At 50.4% G+C, this 19,118-nt stretch overlaps 7 protein-coding genes across 7 annotated transcripts; 4 read left to right on the top strand and 3 right to left on the bottom strand.

Moving 5' to 3' along the window:
• Window positions 1–183: 183 nt before the first annotated feature.
• Asppvi_007986 (GIG1 family protein) lies at window positions 184–1,049 on the bottom strand (the record flags this gene model as incomplete). The annotated part of the gene is made up of 2 exons (XM_043303868.1): window positions 184–758; window positions 932–1,049. 2 exons carry the CDS (start codon window positions 1,047–1,049, stop codon window positions 184–186), a joined length of 693 nt encoding a protein of 230 aa, XP_043159803.1.
• Window positions 1,050–1,645: 596 nt separating this feature from the next.
• On the top strand, window positions 1,646–2,722 carry Asppvi_007985 (cytochrome b5 reductase family protein; the record flags this gene model as incomplete). The annotated part of the gene is made up of 3 exons (XM_043303867.1): window positions 1,646–1,817; window positions 1,882–2,507; window positions 2,573–2,722. 3 exons carry the CDS (start codon window positions 1,646–1,648, stop codon window positions 2,720–2,722), a joined length of 948 nt encoding a protein of 315 aa, XP_043159802.1.
• Window positions 2,723–3,091: 369 nt separating this feature from the next.
• On the bottom strand, window positions 3,092–4,175 carry Asppvi_007984 (phosphatidylinositol phosphate kinase family protein; the record flags this gene model as incomplete). The annotated part of the gene is made up of 2 exons (XM_043303866.1): window positions 3,092–3,844; window positions 3,903–4,175. 2 exons carry the CDS (start codon window positions 4,173–4,175, stop codon window positions 3,092–3,094), a joined length of 1,026 nt encoding a protein of 341 aa, XP_043159801.1.
• A 294-nt stretch (window positions 4,176–4,469) lies between these two features.
• On the top strand, window positions 4,470–6,997 carry Asppvi_007983 (arginine--tRNA ligase; the record flags this gene model as incomplete). The annotated part of the gene is made up of 4 exons (XM_043303865.1): window positions 4,470–4,913; window positions 4,986–6,280; window positions 6,337–6,750; window positions 6,943–6,997. The coding sequence occupies 4 exons, from the start codon at window positions 4,470–4,472 to the stop codon at window positions 6,995–6,997; spliced, it is 2,208 nt and encodes a 735-aa protein (XP_043159800.1).
• An 888-nt stretch (window positions 6,998–7,885) lies between these two features.
• Window positions 7,886–10,167, top strand: Asppvi_007982 (putative ABC transporter; the record flags this gene model as incomplete). The annotated part of the gene is made up of 8 exons (XM_043303864.1): window positions 7,886–8,057; window positions 8,118–8,358; window positions 8,415–8,673; window positions 8,726–9,185; window positions 9,237–9,316; window positions 9,366–9,519; window positions 9,580–9,857; window positions 9,925–10,167. The coding sequence occupies 8 exons, from the start codon at window positions 7,886–7,888 to the stop codon at window positions 10,165–10,167; spliced, it is 1,887 nt and encodes a 628-aa protein (XP_043159799.1).
• A 1,122-nt stretch (window positions 10,168–11,289) lies between these two features.
• Asppvi_007981 (uncharacterized protein) lies at window positions 11,290–13,233 on the bottom strand (the record flags this gene model as incomplete). Its single annotated transcript, XM_043303863.1, has 1 exon — window positions 11,290–13,233. One exon carries the CDS (start codon window positions 13,231–13,233, stop codon window positions 11,290–11,292), a length of 1,944 nt encoding a protein of 647 aa, XP_043159798.1.
• A 4,311-nt stretch (window positions 13,234–17,544) lies between these two features.
• On the top strand, window positions 17,545–18,711 carry Asppvi_007980 (uncharacterized protein; the record flags this gene model as incomplete). The annotated part of the gene is made up of 1 exon (XM_043303862.1): window positions 17,545–18,711. The coding sequence occupies one exon, from the start codon at window positions 17,545–17,547 to the stop codon at window positions 18,709–18,711; it is 1,167 nt and encodes a 388-aa protein (XP_043159797.1).
• Window positions 18,712–19,118: the final 407 nt, after the last annotated feature.

Here is a 19,118-nt window from a genome sequence, read left to right as displayed (position 1 = left end):
ATATCCCTCTTTTCGTTTGCGGTATTGGGTTGCTCTGTTTGTCGGGCTGTTTATATGTACTCTAAATCTAACCTAGTCTTCTTCCTCTACTTTCAGCCCCGATATTTCACAAAGTCGACAGTCTATTCATTAGCATCGTGACCTCTAGATCGGAGATATGATATAGCCATAGAACTCCAAGTCCTAAATGGGAGCCCCCTCGCGAGGCGGTTCCTGTGTCCACTCGAAGAGGATGCTCTCCGGCACATCCCTGACAAGAACATGGATATGTTCCAGGCTTCTCACACTCTGCAGTGCGGTCCAATTCTTGAACCACAGGACATGATCCTTAGGGTCGGAATATCCCTCTCTCGCCAGTCGCGCCACAAACGTCCTTTCCACAAACTCCTCGATCAGCGCGCGCGACTCATCTGTTAAGTCTCCACCGTGTTCCTGGACAGGCACAGGGGTGCGCAGCCACACGCACAAGTGCACAATACCCGGCGCAAGACCGTAGGGCCAGTCGTTGCGGAGGATCTTGTAGTCCGAGGGATCGGCAAAGGGGATCGGGTTGTTGTAAGGGAAGACCGGCTCGCTGTCCGCCACAGCGGTGCCGCTGGAGTCACTAGTGCCAGCGGGTTCCGGTAAATGCCAGCCCAGACGACGCTTGCAGATGAAATTTGTGATGGAGCCGTATTGGGCTTTGGTGTCTCTGGACCAGGAGAGGTATCGGACTAGATCGGATGGTTTCCGCTTCAGAGCGCCGAGATCATTTCGTGCTATGTGCGGGGAAAACGCCATCAATAGGTACTCCCGTTAGGTGTTGATGATGCGGAACTGGAAGTGGGTGGTCGAGGAAGTGGAGGAGGAATGAGGGGGAGGGGAACTTGATGGGGGTGGTTCCCATCACTCGTTGATCTATCTATCTAGTACTAGGATCTGGATGTCATACCGATGATATCTTTGAGGTTGTCCCAGTCGTGGGGGACAAACTGGTCGTCTGTCATGGCCAAGACCTCCCGGTCGGTGTCGGTGAGGTTGAAGGCTGGAGGTTCAGGCGTTGTATCCATTATCGTTTTAAGAGAGATCGTTTCTAAGATGATAAGAGAGACTTGATGCCGGAAATCTTGTTCAAGACGGGCAATTAGATCTGGCTCAGGATCATTCGCATGGGGAATCCGACGGGTTACCCCAGAAAAGGAAAACAAACCCCCAACGGGCCTCGGATTCCGCGCCTGGTGCTACAGCGGAATTGCAAGGGAATCCTAGAGCTGAGCTGTTCTTAATCGTGAGGTCTGAGCTTAGTTGTACATATATTATGGTTGTACTATTCCTGCGTACAGAAGATATCTACACACAACTTGAATCTAAAGAGGATATGGGGTCAACAATGAGACGTTGAGGGGATGTCAGTTACCGCCAGACACCCCCGAAGCATCCTTGGTCCCAGCAGAGATAAAAGCAGAGCCCCGGCCGCCGAGCCATCTCCGTCGTGGATCTCTCTTTTTCCTTTCCCTTGCCCCCAACCGCCCCTCTTCAGCTCTCTTTCCTCCTCTCCTTCTTTATCTTCACCCTTTTTTTAACCGGAGGATCATCCGAGATGAGGTATATATATTCTTTCCTTATTTCCGTCCTTGTCATTTCCAATTCTGCGATCATCTAGCTAATGTACCTCGTCGCATGTCGCAGTGCCTTGTCATCTGAGAACATCAATGGGGTCTACATCCCCTCGGCCCTCCTCATCTTCGGCACTTTCATTGTGAAGAAGGAGTTTGTCCCATATGCAGTGGCTCTGGCCGCTATTCTGGCTGGATTGAAGCTGTTCACAGGCAGCAGCAGTACGTGCATCTGTTTTTCACACAAAACATTTCGATGTACTGACAAGCAGTCTTGCCTTGGCAGAGCCCAGAAAGGTTCTCAACCCTACCGAGTTCCAGGAATTTGTGCTCAAGGAGAAAACCGACGTCTCGCACAATGTTTGCATCTATCGCTTTGCCCTCCCCCGTCCCACTGATATCCTGGGTTTGCCCATTGGTCAACACATCTCCCTCGCTGCCACTATCGAGGGCCAGCCGAAAGAGGTCGTCCGCTCCTACACTCCCATATCTTCGGACAATGAGGCCGGTTACTTTGATTTGCTCGTGAAGGCCTATCCCCAGGGTAACATTTCCAAGTACTTGACCACCTTGAAGATTGGCGATACCATGAAAGTGCGCGGTCCCAAGGGTGCCATGGTCTACACTCCAAACATGTGCCGTCGCATTGGTATGATTGCTGGTGGTACTGGTATCACACCCATGCTGCAGATCATCAAAGCCGTTATTCGCAACCGCCCCCGCAATGGCGGCAACGACACCACCAAGTTGGACCTGATCTTCGCCAATGTCAACCCAGACGACATCCTGCTGAAGGAGGAATTAGACAAGCTGGCTGCTGAGGACTCGGACTTCAACATCTACTATGTTTTGAACAACCCCCCGCAAGGCTGGACCGGTGGCGTTGGATTTGTTACCCCCGAGATGATTAAGGTTCGCATCATTCCTCCATATGTTGACTTGATTGGTTCTCTTGCTGATAGCCGTATCTTTCACAGGAACATCTCCCTGCCCCTGCCAGCGACGTCAAGATTCTGCTCTGCGGTCCCCCTCCTATGATCAGCGCGATGAAGAAGGCTACCGAGTCGCTCGGTTACACCAAGGCTCGCCCTGTCAGCAAGCTTGAGGACCAAGTCTTCTGCTTTTAGATTACGAAAAGCGATGTGTCTTGATATCCATACTTGTCTTTTGAACCTGGTCTCGTTTTCACGGTTTGCAATCTGGAGCAGATGTCTTGGTCAGGCGTCCGCTCTGCTTATAGTATATGTCTGAAACTCTTCGATAGAGCAGTCCGGCTGGGCTCTATGTCTTGTTTAATGACATTTGAGTGCGGACTACGACCATTCTTACAGGAAAACACCATAAGTCAGCGATTAGATCAATAGCATTGCGCGGCCCATAATGAGAGCCGCGGCGCAGTTGTATTAGCATGAACTACGATTACGATGTATACCTAGGTACTAATATTTGTTTATATCGTTTGCTGCAGTGCTCGGATCATTCTCATCTTCTCAAGATCAATGCACCTCCAGAATTTCATCCACCATGTCCAAGAATTTCTTTCGGTATTCGTCTGCCGTCGTTGTGATTGTCATTGGCCCCTGACGCCCGATAACATTAAATGTCTGCACCACTCCGGTCATAGCCTGCGCATGCAGCTTGTGTTTCGCCCAGAAGAAATCCAAAATTACCGCACGGTACTTCCACTTCCCATCAAGGGACTGGAATCCAACCCGCCATGGATTTTTCTTTCCCACCACGTCGGGATTGGAGGACGCAGGGTAGCGGATCAGAAAGAGTGAGTAGTCAACAGCATTTGCTGACTGAAGGAAGCGAGTGTCGGCTTCGAGTACCTTTCGAAACCTTCCATAATCCGACTGCCGCATGTGTATCTTATCCTCAAACTTATCGGCCAGCCTATTCAGGGTCTCTTCGCTGACGAGCGGATCTGGTAGTAAGTCCCGCTCCGGGTAGAAGTAGTCGATTGGTTTCAAATCATACGTCTCCCAGTCGTCCTTGGCCGAGTCCTCGTCCTTCCCGGAAAGCATATTCTCCATGATGATATGATGGGCCGGCGTGGTCTTCAAAATACTTCCGATGGTTTTGTACGGTGCATACACATAATCTGTGATCCAGACCAGGATTGAGTCTGCATGAGTGCTCATATACTCGTAGTACGGTTCGAGGAGGTCTTCCCTGAAGAAGGAGTGTTCGAAGTGTCGCGGGAGACTCTTGACGAGAAACTTGTTGTTGGATGTGGAAAAGAACGTCTGCACTATGTTAGATTCGCGAACCGATCACCCGTATGATGATTCCTAGTCAACATACTGATCCAGACAACCCTAAATCTCCCATCGGCTTCAATGGTAGGGTCTTGTTCTCGCTGCGGAAACACGCTTTGTACTCCTCCTCGTCGATTTCCCAGACGTCATTGCGAAGCTCACGGAACAGTTCGTCGCGGTACCTGATGAGTCTGATATAGAAGATACTGAAGAATGCCAGGATACGTCCAAGCAGTGACTTGCGAAACGATTTCGGGTCACGAAATAGCGCAAGCTGAATGGAATTGGCCAGAGCCGAGTGCCGACGACTTCCACTCATGGTTCAAAAGCTGTTTATTTAATCGCATGATCAGCCAGGGCTGCATTGTGAGTGACATATTTCAAGCGTCGCGAAGATTGCTCTTGTACCTCTGGTACAATAGTTATCGGGAACAGGTTGTTGAAGTCTGGTGACGTCAGCTGCGATGCCAAACTTGCGAGTAGGGCTCGGGTCGCCCACGTGATACTTGAGAGGTGACATGAGTCACCGCCTTGGGCAGAAGCTGAATTGCCGCTTTGAGTCAACGAAGGAAAAAGTTGTTCCCCTCGCGAGGCTTAAGATTCCCCTCCGTCTATGGGTCGTTATCTGCTTAGCGGGGCCCGGCGATTTTCAAGCGACATTTTTCTGACTCTTCAATCCTACAGTCCACTGCAAAGTCGCTTTCCTTCCTACTTTCGTGCCTCTACTGATCTTCAATTTAATACCCCACGTCCGTCCCCCTACTCTCGAGCCTTCGGTACCTCCGCTTCGCTGCACGCGCTCTCCGGGAAGCCCTCGAAATTAGTGGCAGCTATGGCATCTGCCACTGACCTTCCTGTCGCCGTTGAGGGGCTGACCCTCCATTCTACCGCTGAGACCTCCAAGTTTCCCGACTGCTACCCCTCGTTAAACCCTGTCGACCTCTACAGAGCGCACATTGCAGAGAAGCTGGGTGCCGCAGCTGGCATCGAGCCGGAGAAGCTTTACCCCAAGCTGCAATGGACCAATACACTGGACAAGGGTGACTTGCTTCTGCCGGTACGAACTATGCGTGATCCACCAAGCTAGAGACAAGGGACGAGCGAAGGTTAACATAGGTCAATGCCCTAGGTTCCCTCCTTGCAAATCAAGAAGAACCCCCAAGAACTATGCAAGGAGCTTGCAGAGAAATTCCCCGAGTCCGATCTGGTTGCGCCTCCTGTGCCCTTTGGAGTCCATCTGCAGTTCTTCTTCAAGGCCGAACCTCTCACCAAGACCGTCATTTCCCGTATTCTGAAGGAGAAGGCTACATTCGGTACCAATGGTAACCAGGGTCTGCGAGACCACTCGGATCCTTCCAAGGGAAAGAAGAGAATCATTGTCGAGTTCTCGTCGCCTAACATCGCCAAGCCCTTCCATGCTGGTCACCTTCGGAGTACCATCATCGGAGGTTTCCTGGCGAATCTCTACACCGTTATGGGTTGGGACGTCATCAAGATGAACTACCTTGGTGATTGGGGAAAGCAATACGGTCTCCTTGCCAATGGCTTCAAGCGCTTTGGTAATGAGGAGGAGCTGCTCAAGAACCCTATCAACCACTTGTTCGATGTCTACGTCAAAATCAATCAGATTGTCGCCGAGCAGGAAGGTCCTATCAAGGAGTTGAAGGAGCAGATCAAGGCCAAGAAGGAGAAGAACGAAGATGTGGCTGAGCTTGAAGCTGAGCTTGCCAAGCTCGTTGATGTTAGCGAGGACGAAAAGGCTCGTCGTTACTTCAAGAGCATGGAGGACGGAGACCAGGAAGCTCTCGCTCTCTGGCGACGATTCCGCGACCTCAGTATCGAGAAGTACAAGCAGACCTATGCTCGTCTCAACATTGACTTTGATGTCTACTCCGGGGAGTCTCAGATCAAAAACGAAAGCATGACCGCTGCCTACGAGGCTATGGAAAAGTCCGGAGTCTCCGAGAAGTCCGAGGGCGCTGTCATCGTTGACTTCACCAAGCACGGCGCTAAGAAGCTCGGAAAGGCCATCATTGTCCGCAAGGATGGCACTCCTCTGTACCTGACCCGTGATATTGGAGCTATCATGGAGCGTGATGAGGCCTACCACTTCGATAAGATGATCTACGTGGTCGCCGCACAGCAGGATCTCCACTTGGCTCAACTCTTTAAGATCACAGAGCTGATGGGCCGCAAGGATTTGGCCAGCCGCTGCCAGCACATCAACTTCGGTATGGTCCGTGGTATGAGCACTCGTAAGGGTACTGTCAAGTTCTTGGATGACATCTTGAGGGATGTTGCGGACAAAATGCACGAAGTCATGAAGGGCAATGCCGAGAAGTATGCGCAGGTCGACAACCCCGAAGAGACGGCGGATATTCTGGGATTGACCTCGGTCATGGTACAGGACATGACCGGAAAACGGTGCGTATATTTCGTTCCAAGCCCTGGGTTGAGCCCACGAAACTAACAGACTGCAGTATCAACGGTTATGACTTCAACCTCGATGCGATGACCTCCTTCGAGGGTGACACCGGTCCTTACCTGCAGTACGCACATGCCCGTCTCTGCTCCATTGTCCGCAAGTCGGGCCTGAATGTTGAAGAGCTGGACTCTGCCAACCTTGACCTTCTGACGGAGCCCCATGCCGTTGACCTCGTCCGTCTGCTGGCGACCTGGCCAGATGTGCTGCTGAACACTACCAAGACGCTTGAGCCAACCACCATCCTCACCTACCTCTTCCGTATGACACACATTCTCAGCTCCAGCTACGACGTGCTCAAGGTCGTGGGAAGCGAGCCCGAGCTCAAGAAGGCCCGTATGGCACTATACGAGGCCGCCAGGCAAGTATTGCACAACGGTATGAGGGTTCTGGGTCTCAGCCCTGTTGAACGGTACGTGATCACTTTAAATCTAGGCACAGGACTTGGACTAACATTTTGCTCTTTTCTCCAGCATGTAAATGGCGCAACGAAAGAGAATATAAATATTAGAATGAAGACTTTTTATCAATGGATACCAAATATGTTCTCACTCTTGCTTATGTACACGTCAGGCGTCACATGTCACGTAAGCCTGCAAACCAGATATACCAACGTGGTCCTAAGAAAGCTTGAACCGAGGCTTGGTTCAACACAATAGAGTGGGAGTTCGAGACTTTCCAACGCCTTCGAACAATAATTCAATAATCTAGATGAGCAAGGTTTAGCAGAACAACGGGCAAGAAGACCGAAAACAACCATAGATAGTGCTGTCCATTTCACTGGAGACAATAGCAAAAACCAACGTCAGTTGGGATTCAAATTTGACTCTGTTCCAGAACTGTGACCAACAGACTGCAGGGTTACATGCTGCTTACTGCACAATGCCCACGGTGGCCGCAATATATGCCTAACGGTCATTAAATCTGCACAGCTAGCACTGCGGCTGAGGTCGAGACTACTGTATTATCCACCCAAGCGTCATCATTAGCCGCCCCGTTGGTCGCTCAGCTGCCAAGTAGTTGCATCTTTTTCCATGTCGTGGCAGTCCTCGAATGTAGGTACTTTGTGTGCCAACGCGCAAGGTACATACATGCTGTACCCCCATCACCTCGAAGATCGGCATGGCAAGGGATATCGGAAGAGATCAGTGGACGAATGTTCAGTCCGAGATATCGGGGTTATCAGATTTTCGGGAAAAATTGAATCATAGGCCAATAGATCCCATGAATAACAAGGTGGTAGACGGCGACTGGCCCTGGAATGGATACCTGAGGCTGTCGGCGTCTCGGGGTCTTCGGGGTGGATGTTCTTCTAGTAGTCCAGCATGGGTTGTGGTAGTATCAGTCTACCCATGAAGTAAGCTGCATGAAATCTGATCGACTGTGTCTGCGAACCGTTGATCTCATCACACATTGATCCTTGTTTTATAAATCTTGAGAAATCATTTAAAAATGTCATATCTCCCTCCGACTGTTTTCCTGCCTCCGTTTGTCCCCTCTGTTTATACTTCCAACCGCGAAGTCACCTGACTCAGTTGCTGTTCACCATGGGCACAGATACGATCAGTCCTGATCTGGAGAGAAATGATAGAGACCAGTTCCTGGTCAATCATACAGTCCACAACTTCGCCTGGAATGAATTGACGGTCACCGTCAAGGACCGCCGGACGAAGAAGCCGCTCAACCTGATTGAGGGCATCAGCGGGAGTATTCAACAGGGTTCGTTATTTCCGTAGCACTGCTGCTACTGATGCCCATGGTACTGACATTTGCCAAAAGGTGAATTGGTTGCTTTGATGGGCCCCTCGGGATGCGGCAAGACGACATTGCTCAATGTGCTCGCGCGCCGGGCAGCTACATCGGGCGCGAAGACTACGGGGGAATGCTACGTCAATGGAGGGGGGCTCGACAATGCCACCTTTGGCCGGATCACTTCCTATGTGGAGCAGGAGGACGCTCTAATCGGGTCGTTGACGGTGCAAGAGACGTTGAAGTTTGCTGCGGATCTTTCGCTGCCAAGGTATGCTTCCAATCATCGTTCTCTGTGCTACAAGGCTTACAGACAGGGACCTGCAGCTCTGTTTCAAAAGCGCAGCGGCGTGACCGTATTAGGGCTCTATTGGAGTCGTTTGGTATTCTAAATCAGGCTGCGACGCTGGTTGGAACTCCAATCCGAAAGGGAATCAGCGGAGGTCAGAAACGACGAGTAAGCGTCGCAAGCCAGCTGATTACCTGTCCGAAGATTCTGTTTCTGGATGAGCCGACTAGTGGTCTGGACTCGACCGCGAGCTACGAGGTGATTTCTTATGTCAAGGAATTGGCGGTAGCTAGCAATGTAAGACGAAGGGCGTTACTGGTTGGAGACAAGACTGACGCCGGTCACGCAGCTCATCGTCATCGCAAGTATCCATCAGCCGTCGACTAGCACATTCCAACTTTTCGACAAGTTGCTTCTTCTGTCCAAAGGCAAGACCTGCTATTTCGGTCCCGTCCCTCACATATCGACCTATTTCAGCAGCATCGGCCATCCCATCCCGCTGAACACGAATCCCGCAGAGTTCATTCTCGACATCGTCAGCTCTGACTTCTCCGATGCCAAAGAAGGCAATGCCGCGGAGCGAGTGCAGAACATTCAGGAATCCTGGGTGCAGTCCGGCGAGCGGAGGGCTCTGGATAACCACGTCTCGCAGTTGATCGAGCACCCCGAACAAGACGGGAAGAAGATCGCAATGGGAGAACTCTCTCGCCCGAACGCTGCGAGCATCACCTGGTCACTCTTGCACCGCTCATTCATCAAGAGCTACCGCGACGTTGTGGCGTACGGCATCCGCATAGTCATGTATATGGGTAAGTCAATATCCCAGAAATCATGCCCAGAAGCATTCTGACTCGACCTAGGACTTGCCATCATGATGGGCACTGTCTGGCTACGTCTACATGAATCACAAGAGTATATCCAGCCCTTCATCAACGCAATTGTAAGTAGTCCCTCGTCCGCCCTTCGAATGACGCTCACGTTTGCGGTAGTTCTTCGGATCCGCCTTCATGAGCTTCATGGCCGTGGCCTACGTGCCCGCCTTCCTCGAAGACCGAGCAACCTTCATCAAGGAGCGAGCAAACGGCCTCTACGGCGCCCTCCCATTCATGGTCTCCAACTTTATCATCGGCCTTCCCTTCCTCTGTACGTCCCCTCCTCTTCCCCCCCTTCCCGTCTTCCCTCAAACTAACTCCCACTGCGCAGTCCTAATCTCAATCCTCTTCTCCATCGTCGCCTACTGGCTCTCCAACTTCCGCTCAGACGCAGTCGCCTTCTTCAGATGGGTCATGTGGCTCTTCCTCGACCTCCTAGCCGCCGAATCCCTCGTCGTCTTCGTCACCTCCATCTTCCCCAACTTCGTCATCTCGCTTGCCCTCGTCGCCTTCGCAAACGGCCTTTGGATGAGCGTCGGCGGCTTCCTCGTCTCCCCGACTATCCTCAATCCATTCTGGAAATATGTCTTCCATTATATTGATTATCAGGTGCCATCCCCCCTTTTGCCAGGTGGGGCCAGGGATGTTGTCATTGCATGGTGCTAACTACCGCTAGGCATACGTCTTCCAGGGTATGATGGTCAACGAGTTCTCGCGCAGAACGTACTCCTGCGGCGAGGGGTGCCACTGCATGTACCAGACGGACCTTGCGGCGCAGTGCCGCATCCGAGGGACGGGCGTGCTTGAGTCGTATGGGTATGCGACTGGGCGGACAGGGAAGTGGGTGGGGATCCTGGTTGGGATTATTGCCGTGTATAGGCTGTTCGGGTGGATAGCCCTGGTTCTGAGACGGAGTTGAGCTGTTTGCAAACATATTTTGGTGTCTCTAGTATGTTTCTTGGTTCGATTGTTCCTGGGCTTTCGTTATTGTGTATATATACAGTTATCTGGGTTGGTGGGTTAGAGATTAAGACCTCTTCAGAATCGGGTGAAGGATTATCGATGTGATGCATTGAATTAATCGTATTGAATATGGAATGCACCGACTGGTTTGTACAAACCTATCAGCAGTATAATCGTATCAAAGGGCCGGTCATCCGGTCTTATCTCAGATGCGAAGAGCATTCGAAACGGATGACCTTGTGGAAGGGGATGAAATAGAAGGAAAAGTACATCGCGATCTCGAGGTGAGAAACCGACCATCCACCATCTACGAGTGAAGTCGGATCCTCAAGCGAAGCACGAGTAGGAGAAGAAAGGTACATGTATCGCTAATGGGACATGAAAATTCGAAAGTAAACAGTCATTAGCGACGAACAAACAACTCGGGGTATACCTTCTCCGTCGATTCTAACTTGTCTTCAAATGCTGATAACAAAGACAGACAACGCAAACACAGACAAGCACAAAAAGAAACACGTGTGGGCCATCCAAGGCGATTATACAAACCACGACACTCGCAAAGGGGCATGACGAAGCATAAACATAAACACATCAACATGAATCATTGCAGGTCATCAGAATCGTACAATCGTTTCGCCGTGATGGGCGTATCGGTCGGAGTCAGCTGACACCATCCATCCTCTTCGCGTAAAAAACATTGCAGTAGAAACAAAGAGCCGCCCCTTAACCAAAACCACGGAAATGTAATGAGATCTTCCCGAATCATCAGCGAGCCTTCCCACTTTTTCCGATCAAAATGACAAGCACGGACGGATCGCAAGGTGGTCGGCGATCTCGGTGATTTCCGTGGACCCATTTTTTCTTCCCGAAAACAAAACCCGACCCTAAAAGAAAGCAGAGAAACTTTTGGTAAACTGATTCACCACCTGTTCCTGGCAGAGTTGATTCTGCACAAAAGCATAGACCTCAAGGAGATAAGCAATTCGAGCAAGAAAGAAACGTCTAAAAGTAAGCTCAACCAAGAGAGATGATAAGAGAAAGCATCAAAGCATGACAAACGGCATCAAGGCGAGGTGGCCTAGTGTCGTCCGCTGTAAGTCGATCGACTGGATCGGTGACTGGCCTTGTCGGACCGCCGGTCACCTCGGGGACGCCGCGAGTCTTCCAGCTCCCTTCGAGAAACGCTGCCAGTATAATCGGAGCCGCCGGTTAGATACTTCTTCGGTCGCTTCCCCTCGATGTTCAGCTCCACCGCTCCCGTATCGCCTGTCCGGACGCTGATCCTCTTTCCCCCGACAGACTTTTGAGTGAAGCTCATCGTCACACCATTCATGGTCATGACAATGTTATCGTCTTCCTCCGGCTTCGCCTCGCCGCTGCTACCATTTTGAGTGCGAGCATCACTACCTCGGCTGCTACGGCTCTTCTGACTTCCGCTGTCGCTTTCCGCACGCTGCGATGATTTGGCTTTGCGCAGGGCATCCGCTGTAAGTGGCATCGGTACAGCTTTGCCTGATCTTGATGCCTGATACTCTTCTGCCTCTCGCTGCTTATCCTCGATATCGCCGCCTGGATTGTAGTCATAGACAGTTGTCCGTTGGCGACGAGCACCCTCGATGGCAATTCGAGCCGGACGCACGGAGTCATGATATGACGTAGAGCGTCTGCTGCCCCTCAGACTCTGGCTTCGCTCGGGAACCACGGTCTCGCGTGAGGACCGCCGGTATCCATAGCTCGGCAGCGCGTCGTCCATCTCCGATAGGTCAAAGCTTTTGGATGAGCGGCGCTCTGAGGTGAGAGACGTAGTTGTTGCTGACTTGCGCGGTGGTTCGGGGCGTTTCTGAATGATGTGCGGCCGAGTGTTGTTTTTGATCGGCGGAGGTGGCATGCGATAATAATCTTCATCGCGATTGTGAGATGACTGAGAAGGAAGCCGCGGTCGGGGCCGGACGGGAGGAGGTGGTGGCGGTTCGAGTAGTTGCTCGTCTTCACTCTCATCGTCGTCGTCTTCTTCATCGTCGTCATCCTCGCTCTCATCGTAAGGCGGGGTGGGAGGCACATGATCCACGACAGGTGGTCCATAAAGAGAAGGGCGCCGTGCACGCGGCTGCTTGTCTCTGGTCTTTGAAAGCGATCGTTCCTGGTGGTGGTCGGTTGGAGGAAGAGCCGCATACTCTTGTACTCCATAATATGGCGACTGTTGGGCATAATGCGATGCTGCATAGGAGGGGTTATTGGCGTAAACGGGAGAGGCCAGCGGAGGGCCGGCTTCGTAACGGCTCATCGGAGACGGGGTATACACCACGGCCCCCATACCTGGCATCATCCCATGAAAGCTCGAGGGACGAACATTCGAGTGATACGAGTTGGAGCGACCGGGACGGGCAGAGGAACGGCTGCTGTGAGAGACATGAACGTCCTGGATGACGGACGGAGGGTATCGGGTCTGTGGTGATGGTGGCGGCGGAGGATAATCGTAAACTGAGGGCGGCGGTTGCGAGACATAGTAGGGACGTTCGATCCGTCTCGGTTCTACTGGTGTTGAGGCATGATACAATCCTTGATCGCAATCCCGGCATGTTCCTGGGACGTGACGCACATGAACACTGTCTCGTCGTCGGGGCCTGGAAGGGGACCGCTGAACTGGAGCAGCAGCGTAATGGCTGGAACTCGGATAGGTTCCCACCTGCATCTTGTCGTCACGCACAGGGCGTGCAGGCTTTTCTTTTGCACGATCTTTGCGAGATGAGCGAAATTTGTCAAGTTCGGCTCGTTTGAGCGTGGAGGCGAGTTTAAGAGGGACAGGACTTTTCCGGCCCGATGGGCCAGATTGGGCGCTATTGACGGTGGCGGCAGTGCGACTGGAGTATCCTGAATCACTGGCACCATCAACCAAGGGCTCAAGTCCAGATCTCAGATCAGCCTTGGAGTGTTTTGCGACTTGACGGGTTTCAGGGAGAACGTCGTTTAGGTCTTCGTCGTACTCCTCACAGAAGGCAGCATGAGGCACTTTGCCAGTCATGACTTCAGGGCAATGGCCAAGGCCCAGGTTGGGTCCCTAACTAAAGGGGAGGGGGCTGGTAGGGAAGGACACAGTGGATGACGTGAAACGTGGTGATCCAGCTGGCTTCGGATTGCTTAGTCGATTAACAGGAGCCACCACTGCTGCTCATTCAGGTTGACTCGGTTTTTCTTTTTTTTTCCTTTCCCCCTTTTTTTTTTGAATTTCTCGTTTTTTACCCTTTCGCCTTACCCAATAAGGGTAATATGTAAAAATTCTCCGCTTCGTGGTTTGTTCCTTCAACCCACTTTCTGCGATGGTCCGAAAATGTAGAACGGCCTGCAGGTCAGGCAAGCAGTAGTAGAGTGACGGCGCGCGTCTAGATCGCAGGCTGTCAGCGGCGGGCGGTGGATGCAAACTGGTAGTCGTCCTTCAAAGCCTGCAATGTCTCCATCGAAGAATTTTCTTTTTTTCCCTGTTCGTTTTCCTTCAAGGAGATACTAACGAGAAAGAAGCAGACAGCAAGTGAAGCCGGCGTTGGTTGGTCCGACGCACGAAACTATCCAGATGTGGTAGACGGAAGAGGCGGTGGGTCGACAAGCTGAGGGAAGTGGCAGATACGGAGCAGAAACGGAGACTGACGGGAGGGAAAAGAGGAGAAGCGTGCAGTCAAAGATCTGGCGACCGGTGAATGGAGGACTGGCGAAAGAAAAAGTCGCCTTGCTGCAGAGCGTAGATGCAGACCAAGCGTGTAACCAGTAGTCTGTCCTAGTAGTATACCGGTTGGGTGTTCGTTTCTTCCCAGGTGATTAGGCCCTGACGAGTCGACGAGTAGAGGCCCGTACTGTAGACCGCAGTAGGCTTGAAGGTGGGGTTGGGACGCAAAGAAGAAAATGTGGTGAACTAGTTACTGTGGAGAACGGGGGAGAAGAGATTAGATAGGTAGATATACAGAAAGAGGAAGGCAGATTGACAACGCGATGGAACAGATCCAGTCAGGATGACGATACGTATATCATTGGGTAGAATGACAGGTAGAGTAACCATGGAGGAAGATCTGAAAAGGACAAGATGAAGACTGACAGAGAGGGGGAAAGTGAAGAGGGAGAGGGAAAAGACGCTGCAAGGACAAAGATACGCGCAGATGGACGCAAAGTCTTTTTAAGTCGTTGTTACCCAACGGAAGAAAAATAATGATGATGGCAATAATTAAACCAAAGAGCTGATCGTGAAGAAACGGAGGAAAAGAAAATCATAATCGAAAGACAGCAAGAAGTATACCCGAACGGACGAGGGAACTTTTTCCTCACCTTTTTTTTTTCCTGCTTTCTGTTCTTCTTGACCAGTGATAATTGAGAATGAAGGAAATAATTCTCAACAATACCTAAGATCTATTCATTGTCAACAGCAACTGTGTGGAAGTACGGAGTACAGAGTGCTGTAATCCCTCGAATTGTCAGCGAGGTGGGGAGGCTTTGGAAGAGTAGCAACCGAACGATGCCTGATCTGCCACTACCCAAGTACCTATCTTAGATTAGAATGCTTTAACATATCTAGGTAGATAGAGGACGGAGAAAAGAATTTGAGACGACGAAAGTGCGTCTATCGATATCCGATACCCTAGAATTTGCTAGGATTAATATAAGACTGCTCGATACTGTCTTAATCTACATCACATAGAATCTGCAAATTCTTAACCCTTCTTTCGTCCAGGTTACTGAAGCACCTACAGTCGACAGTCATATTCTCCAGCAGGCAGAACTCAGCAGAAGGCTACTGTGCACAGGTGGTTATTCCATTGGCCCGTGTGCCTAAAGACATTCCGATGGGGCACAGAATGACCATGGAAGACCCAGGATCAATGAGGTTCGGATCCCATCTACGGAGTACAATGCCAGAGTCATACAGTCATACTACCACATATTTACTAGGTAACTAGGTAATGATAAAAGTCTACATTGAATAAGACCAAACATTGCTAATAATCGTAGTACCCGACGTAGTATCAAAATTGGATAAGGCAAAACAATGAGATCCCTGGCTCCGAACGGGACCAACCATGGAACAAGCATAGTGACACAACACAACCATCTCCACTACTTTACCTACCTTACCTTACTTCTGTCAGTCTGACCTCCAACAATGATGATGCGCTCTGTCTTGGGATCCTGTGACCAGATGAATCATTTGCTTTTAATATTTTGTACAAGAATTTGACTCTCTTTTATTCTTTCAATTCTTGGATACAGTCCGGCAGAGTATCAACAATTTCTAATCCGAGATTCTCCTGTCCCAATCGGTGCCCAAATCCATTGCGGCCCAATAGTTCTGGCATTGGCCTCCACTGCCGCATCTTCCTTGCTCATGACTCCATCTTAAAAAATTTTGATCTCGATGAGGGGCAACTTTGAGTGTTAATTTCTCGAATAAATCAGATGTCCCTCTGTCTACGTGATTTTCTCAGTCTTTCCATGACTATTCTCTTGTTCAGATATTACCATCAGGCAGCAGATTCCTTGTATTGATACTGGTTCAGTCCCAAGTGCTCAGCCTCAAGATCTTTTCATCCCAAAGATCAGAAAAGCGAAAAAAATAAAAGTTTGGTGTTCCTGTGAAATAGAAATGAATGAATACCCCACCCCACTTACCGTCTTTGTCTAGTTCTTATAAGATTTATACACATCTAATGATCTTGTTTCATCCCTGGATAGAGTCAGAATATTAGAGTGAAACTAACTGATTCTGGGACTTTCAGATGGTGGGGTGATCAAATAATAATATTATTATTATTACACTGGCATCGAACTCCCTTAGAAGCACGCTAGAATGCATCTGTCACTTGAAACCCATGTGTTGGGCATCCCGGTCTATATCAACAATGCTAGGATTATGCTTTTATTAATGGTCATCATGCTGATGACACATATTCACAACAAAGGTCTGCTCCTGCTCCGGGATCATAAATTCTATCTGTGTAGGCAGGTAATTTTAGCATCCCTGAAACCTCAAGGTCATATTTTGGTCGACGACCGCAGACTCCTTGGATATCCACTCGGGCACGAATGCTATTTTCACTCAGGTTTCGTCAACATCCATATCCGCCAGAGCTTATCTTTGAATGTCTGAGTCATATTCAGATACCAGCTCACTATGAGAAGCATGTTGTTTCTTACGTAGATCAATTGTCCTGCGTATCGGCTCCTGAATATCCATCCATCGGGTACGTATTTTCCGCAGTGCTTGGTAGTTAAGCCATGCGCAGATTACCCGAGTGCCTAACAAGGTCTCTTTCCACGGATGACGACTTCTGAATTACTTCCCAGCTACAGGTGGTATGATCTAGTCTAATTGTTCGACTGAATGCACTATGTGGTAAATGACAGTGGTAGATCCTTTGATTGACTGAGGCCAAGCATTATTGGACGCGATTTCCACTTCCCATTGCTTTTTCTGCTAAGTAGGTTCATTCTGGTCTATGTTGAAACCCACCTATTTCCTGTAAGTCTAGTGCAAGGTTGCCCTTTGATCTCACGGACTGATTAAGCTTCCGTGTTAGTCTAGAGATCTGAGATCCTGGATGCATTCACAAGGAACGCTGAGTTGGACTGTTGATCGCTGAAAGGACTTATTCAATGCTCTCCTTGCAGTATTCTGCTATCGTTGTGCMGTCATCTGGCCAGTCTCATACAATATCATTGAAATCATTTTCAGATGTAAAACTAAGCATCATCGGCACCTGTACTTTTAGGCTCAGACGGCAATGGTTATGGGACCCTGAGGAATATCAGTGTATAGCATATTGAAAGTCCCCATACGATAAAAAACACATCTAAAGTTGTATACCTTTCTTTCACCTTGTTAATTCGCCTCTGCTTGTAGGCGCATCCATCTTAGTATTGTAGCTTATCGGTATCGCCAAACTGGTTAAAATGATGACTCAGCAAGTTGCCTGTACAACGCCGATCGCCCAAACAAAAGCGTCATTCCCAGCCTCCCTCATTATATCCAACCACCCCAATTCCAAGAGTTCTACGTCGCTCGAGCCAGGTCTGCGTCTTCAGTATAGTCTGCATTTTCTTCTCTTTATTTCCGTAAAATCAATTTGTGAATTGCCAACTGCCGACATATCTGCTAACATACATTCCTCATCGGAACCACTGTCATACAAGGTGGAGCTGAGAGCAACATTCTTTAAAGATACAAAATCCGGGGATCGACCTTCGAGGGTAAAACCCCTCATTCCACGAGGACCTTCAATCAAGTGCGCTAAACTGATTCTCCAGAGTTCCGTCTTGAGCTGCGTGCTCTTGACAACTCTGTTTTCCGCCCACTATGCCGCCTGTCCAACTAGTGGGGGACTTCCCCGGTATATCTCTTGAGTATATCGTCGGCAGAGAGAACCAGGTCGCCAGTCATGGCCTCGATACTACCGATCGCTCTGTTCCATCATCACCAGCAGAGGTTGTCAAAACACTGACCCGCAGAGCAGACGCGGCGAACACATATGTCCCCGGTCAAGGAACAGTCGACCCCAACAACATCAACATGCAGGGGCTATTAGCATTATTTGCGTTGATTGGAGCAGCATTCGTTCTCGGCGCCATCTGGTTCTTCTTCTGGGCAAAGAATGGCGGATTCATCTGGAGAAAAGGAGACTGGGATGAATACAAATCTACTGTTCTGCGACGCAAAGGCCCCGACGGACGAACCCTCAGTAATGCCACGAAGAGTACGAGACTGGGTGGGGGCAGTATAGTTGGCAAAGGCTATAGCGACGATGGGTACACGGTCGCCGATAGCGCCGGATACACAGACACCGCAACGACGATCACTGAAAAGGAGGGAGACCGCAAGCGCAAGCGCAGATTCCGGGAGACGGCTAAAGAGAAACTCTTGCGCAAACGCAAGGACGAGACCTGGGAGGGCGAAGCGGACGAAGACGTGCGTGCCTACCGCAAGGAGAAACCGGCCCGGATTGGCGGCATCAATCGCGAGGCGGACGGAACCTACAACGGTAGTGACTACGACACCTCCAACCCACCCACCTCCTACAACGCGAGCGAGATGAGCGAGGTACGAGACTACGCGTACGAGCCCCCACGCCAGAGCCGCAATTTCTCTTTCGCCCCCGGAAGCGAGGACGTCCTGAGTCAGACGACCGAGGAGCGCCAACAGCTCCGCGAGCCATCAGCAAGACGACACAATCGTCGCCGGGAGAGACGTCGTGCTCCCCCGGCCACCTCATCGCGCCAGGGCAGCCCGCGCAAACGAGACAGTCAGTCCATGCCGGGTCATTACACCGAGCCTCTGGATTTCTCGTCAGCGGGCTCCAGATCCGAGTATCAATACTCTAATGTGGAAACGGATGACGAATCGGGGACCAAGAGGTACCATCATCCCATCCCCGGTCTTAGCAAGGGATACCGCCGCGAAGGCGGACGAAGCAGACGACGGGACAGTCTGAGCGACAGCGACGGCGACGAAACACGGTACTCGTGAGAGACCCAAATTTAGCAACGACTTATGGAAATGTGCGCCTCTTCTTTTGTTTTATTCTTTTCTCTCGTTGCCAGCTACAGATTGTAAATAATACGACGCTTACATGAAGTTTCATCTTGTGTTTTATGTTCAATGATTGCAACGGATATGACGAATGGGATGGGACGGATCGGACTGAAACGATACAACAACGGAAGTTTTACTTTGACAGGGATATGTATGGGCCACGGAGTCTGATCGTGTCATGAAACATATCATCGTCTTCGCTTTGAGTTTGAGTTTAGCCCCGGGGGATTCCTTGAAATCAGCTAAACACTCCTGTAATTAACATGGATGGACGGAATAGCCTGCTTATTCACTCAATACCAACCATTGCTTCGAAGGATGACCTCAGCTGAACATAATGT

Source organism: Aspergillus pseudoviridinutans, assembly GCF_018340605.1.
Source record: "Aspergillus pseudoviridinutans IFM 55266 DNA, scaffold_5, whole genome shotgun sequence".
NCBI lineage: Eukaryota > Fungi > Ascomycota > Eurotiomycetes > Eurotiales > Aspergillaceae > Aspergillus > Aspergillus pseudoviridinutans.
The sequence above is the reverse complement of the archived record's forward strand: the minus strand, read 5'-3'. Positions and strand labels throughout refer to the sequence as shown.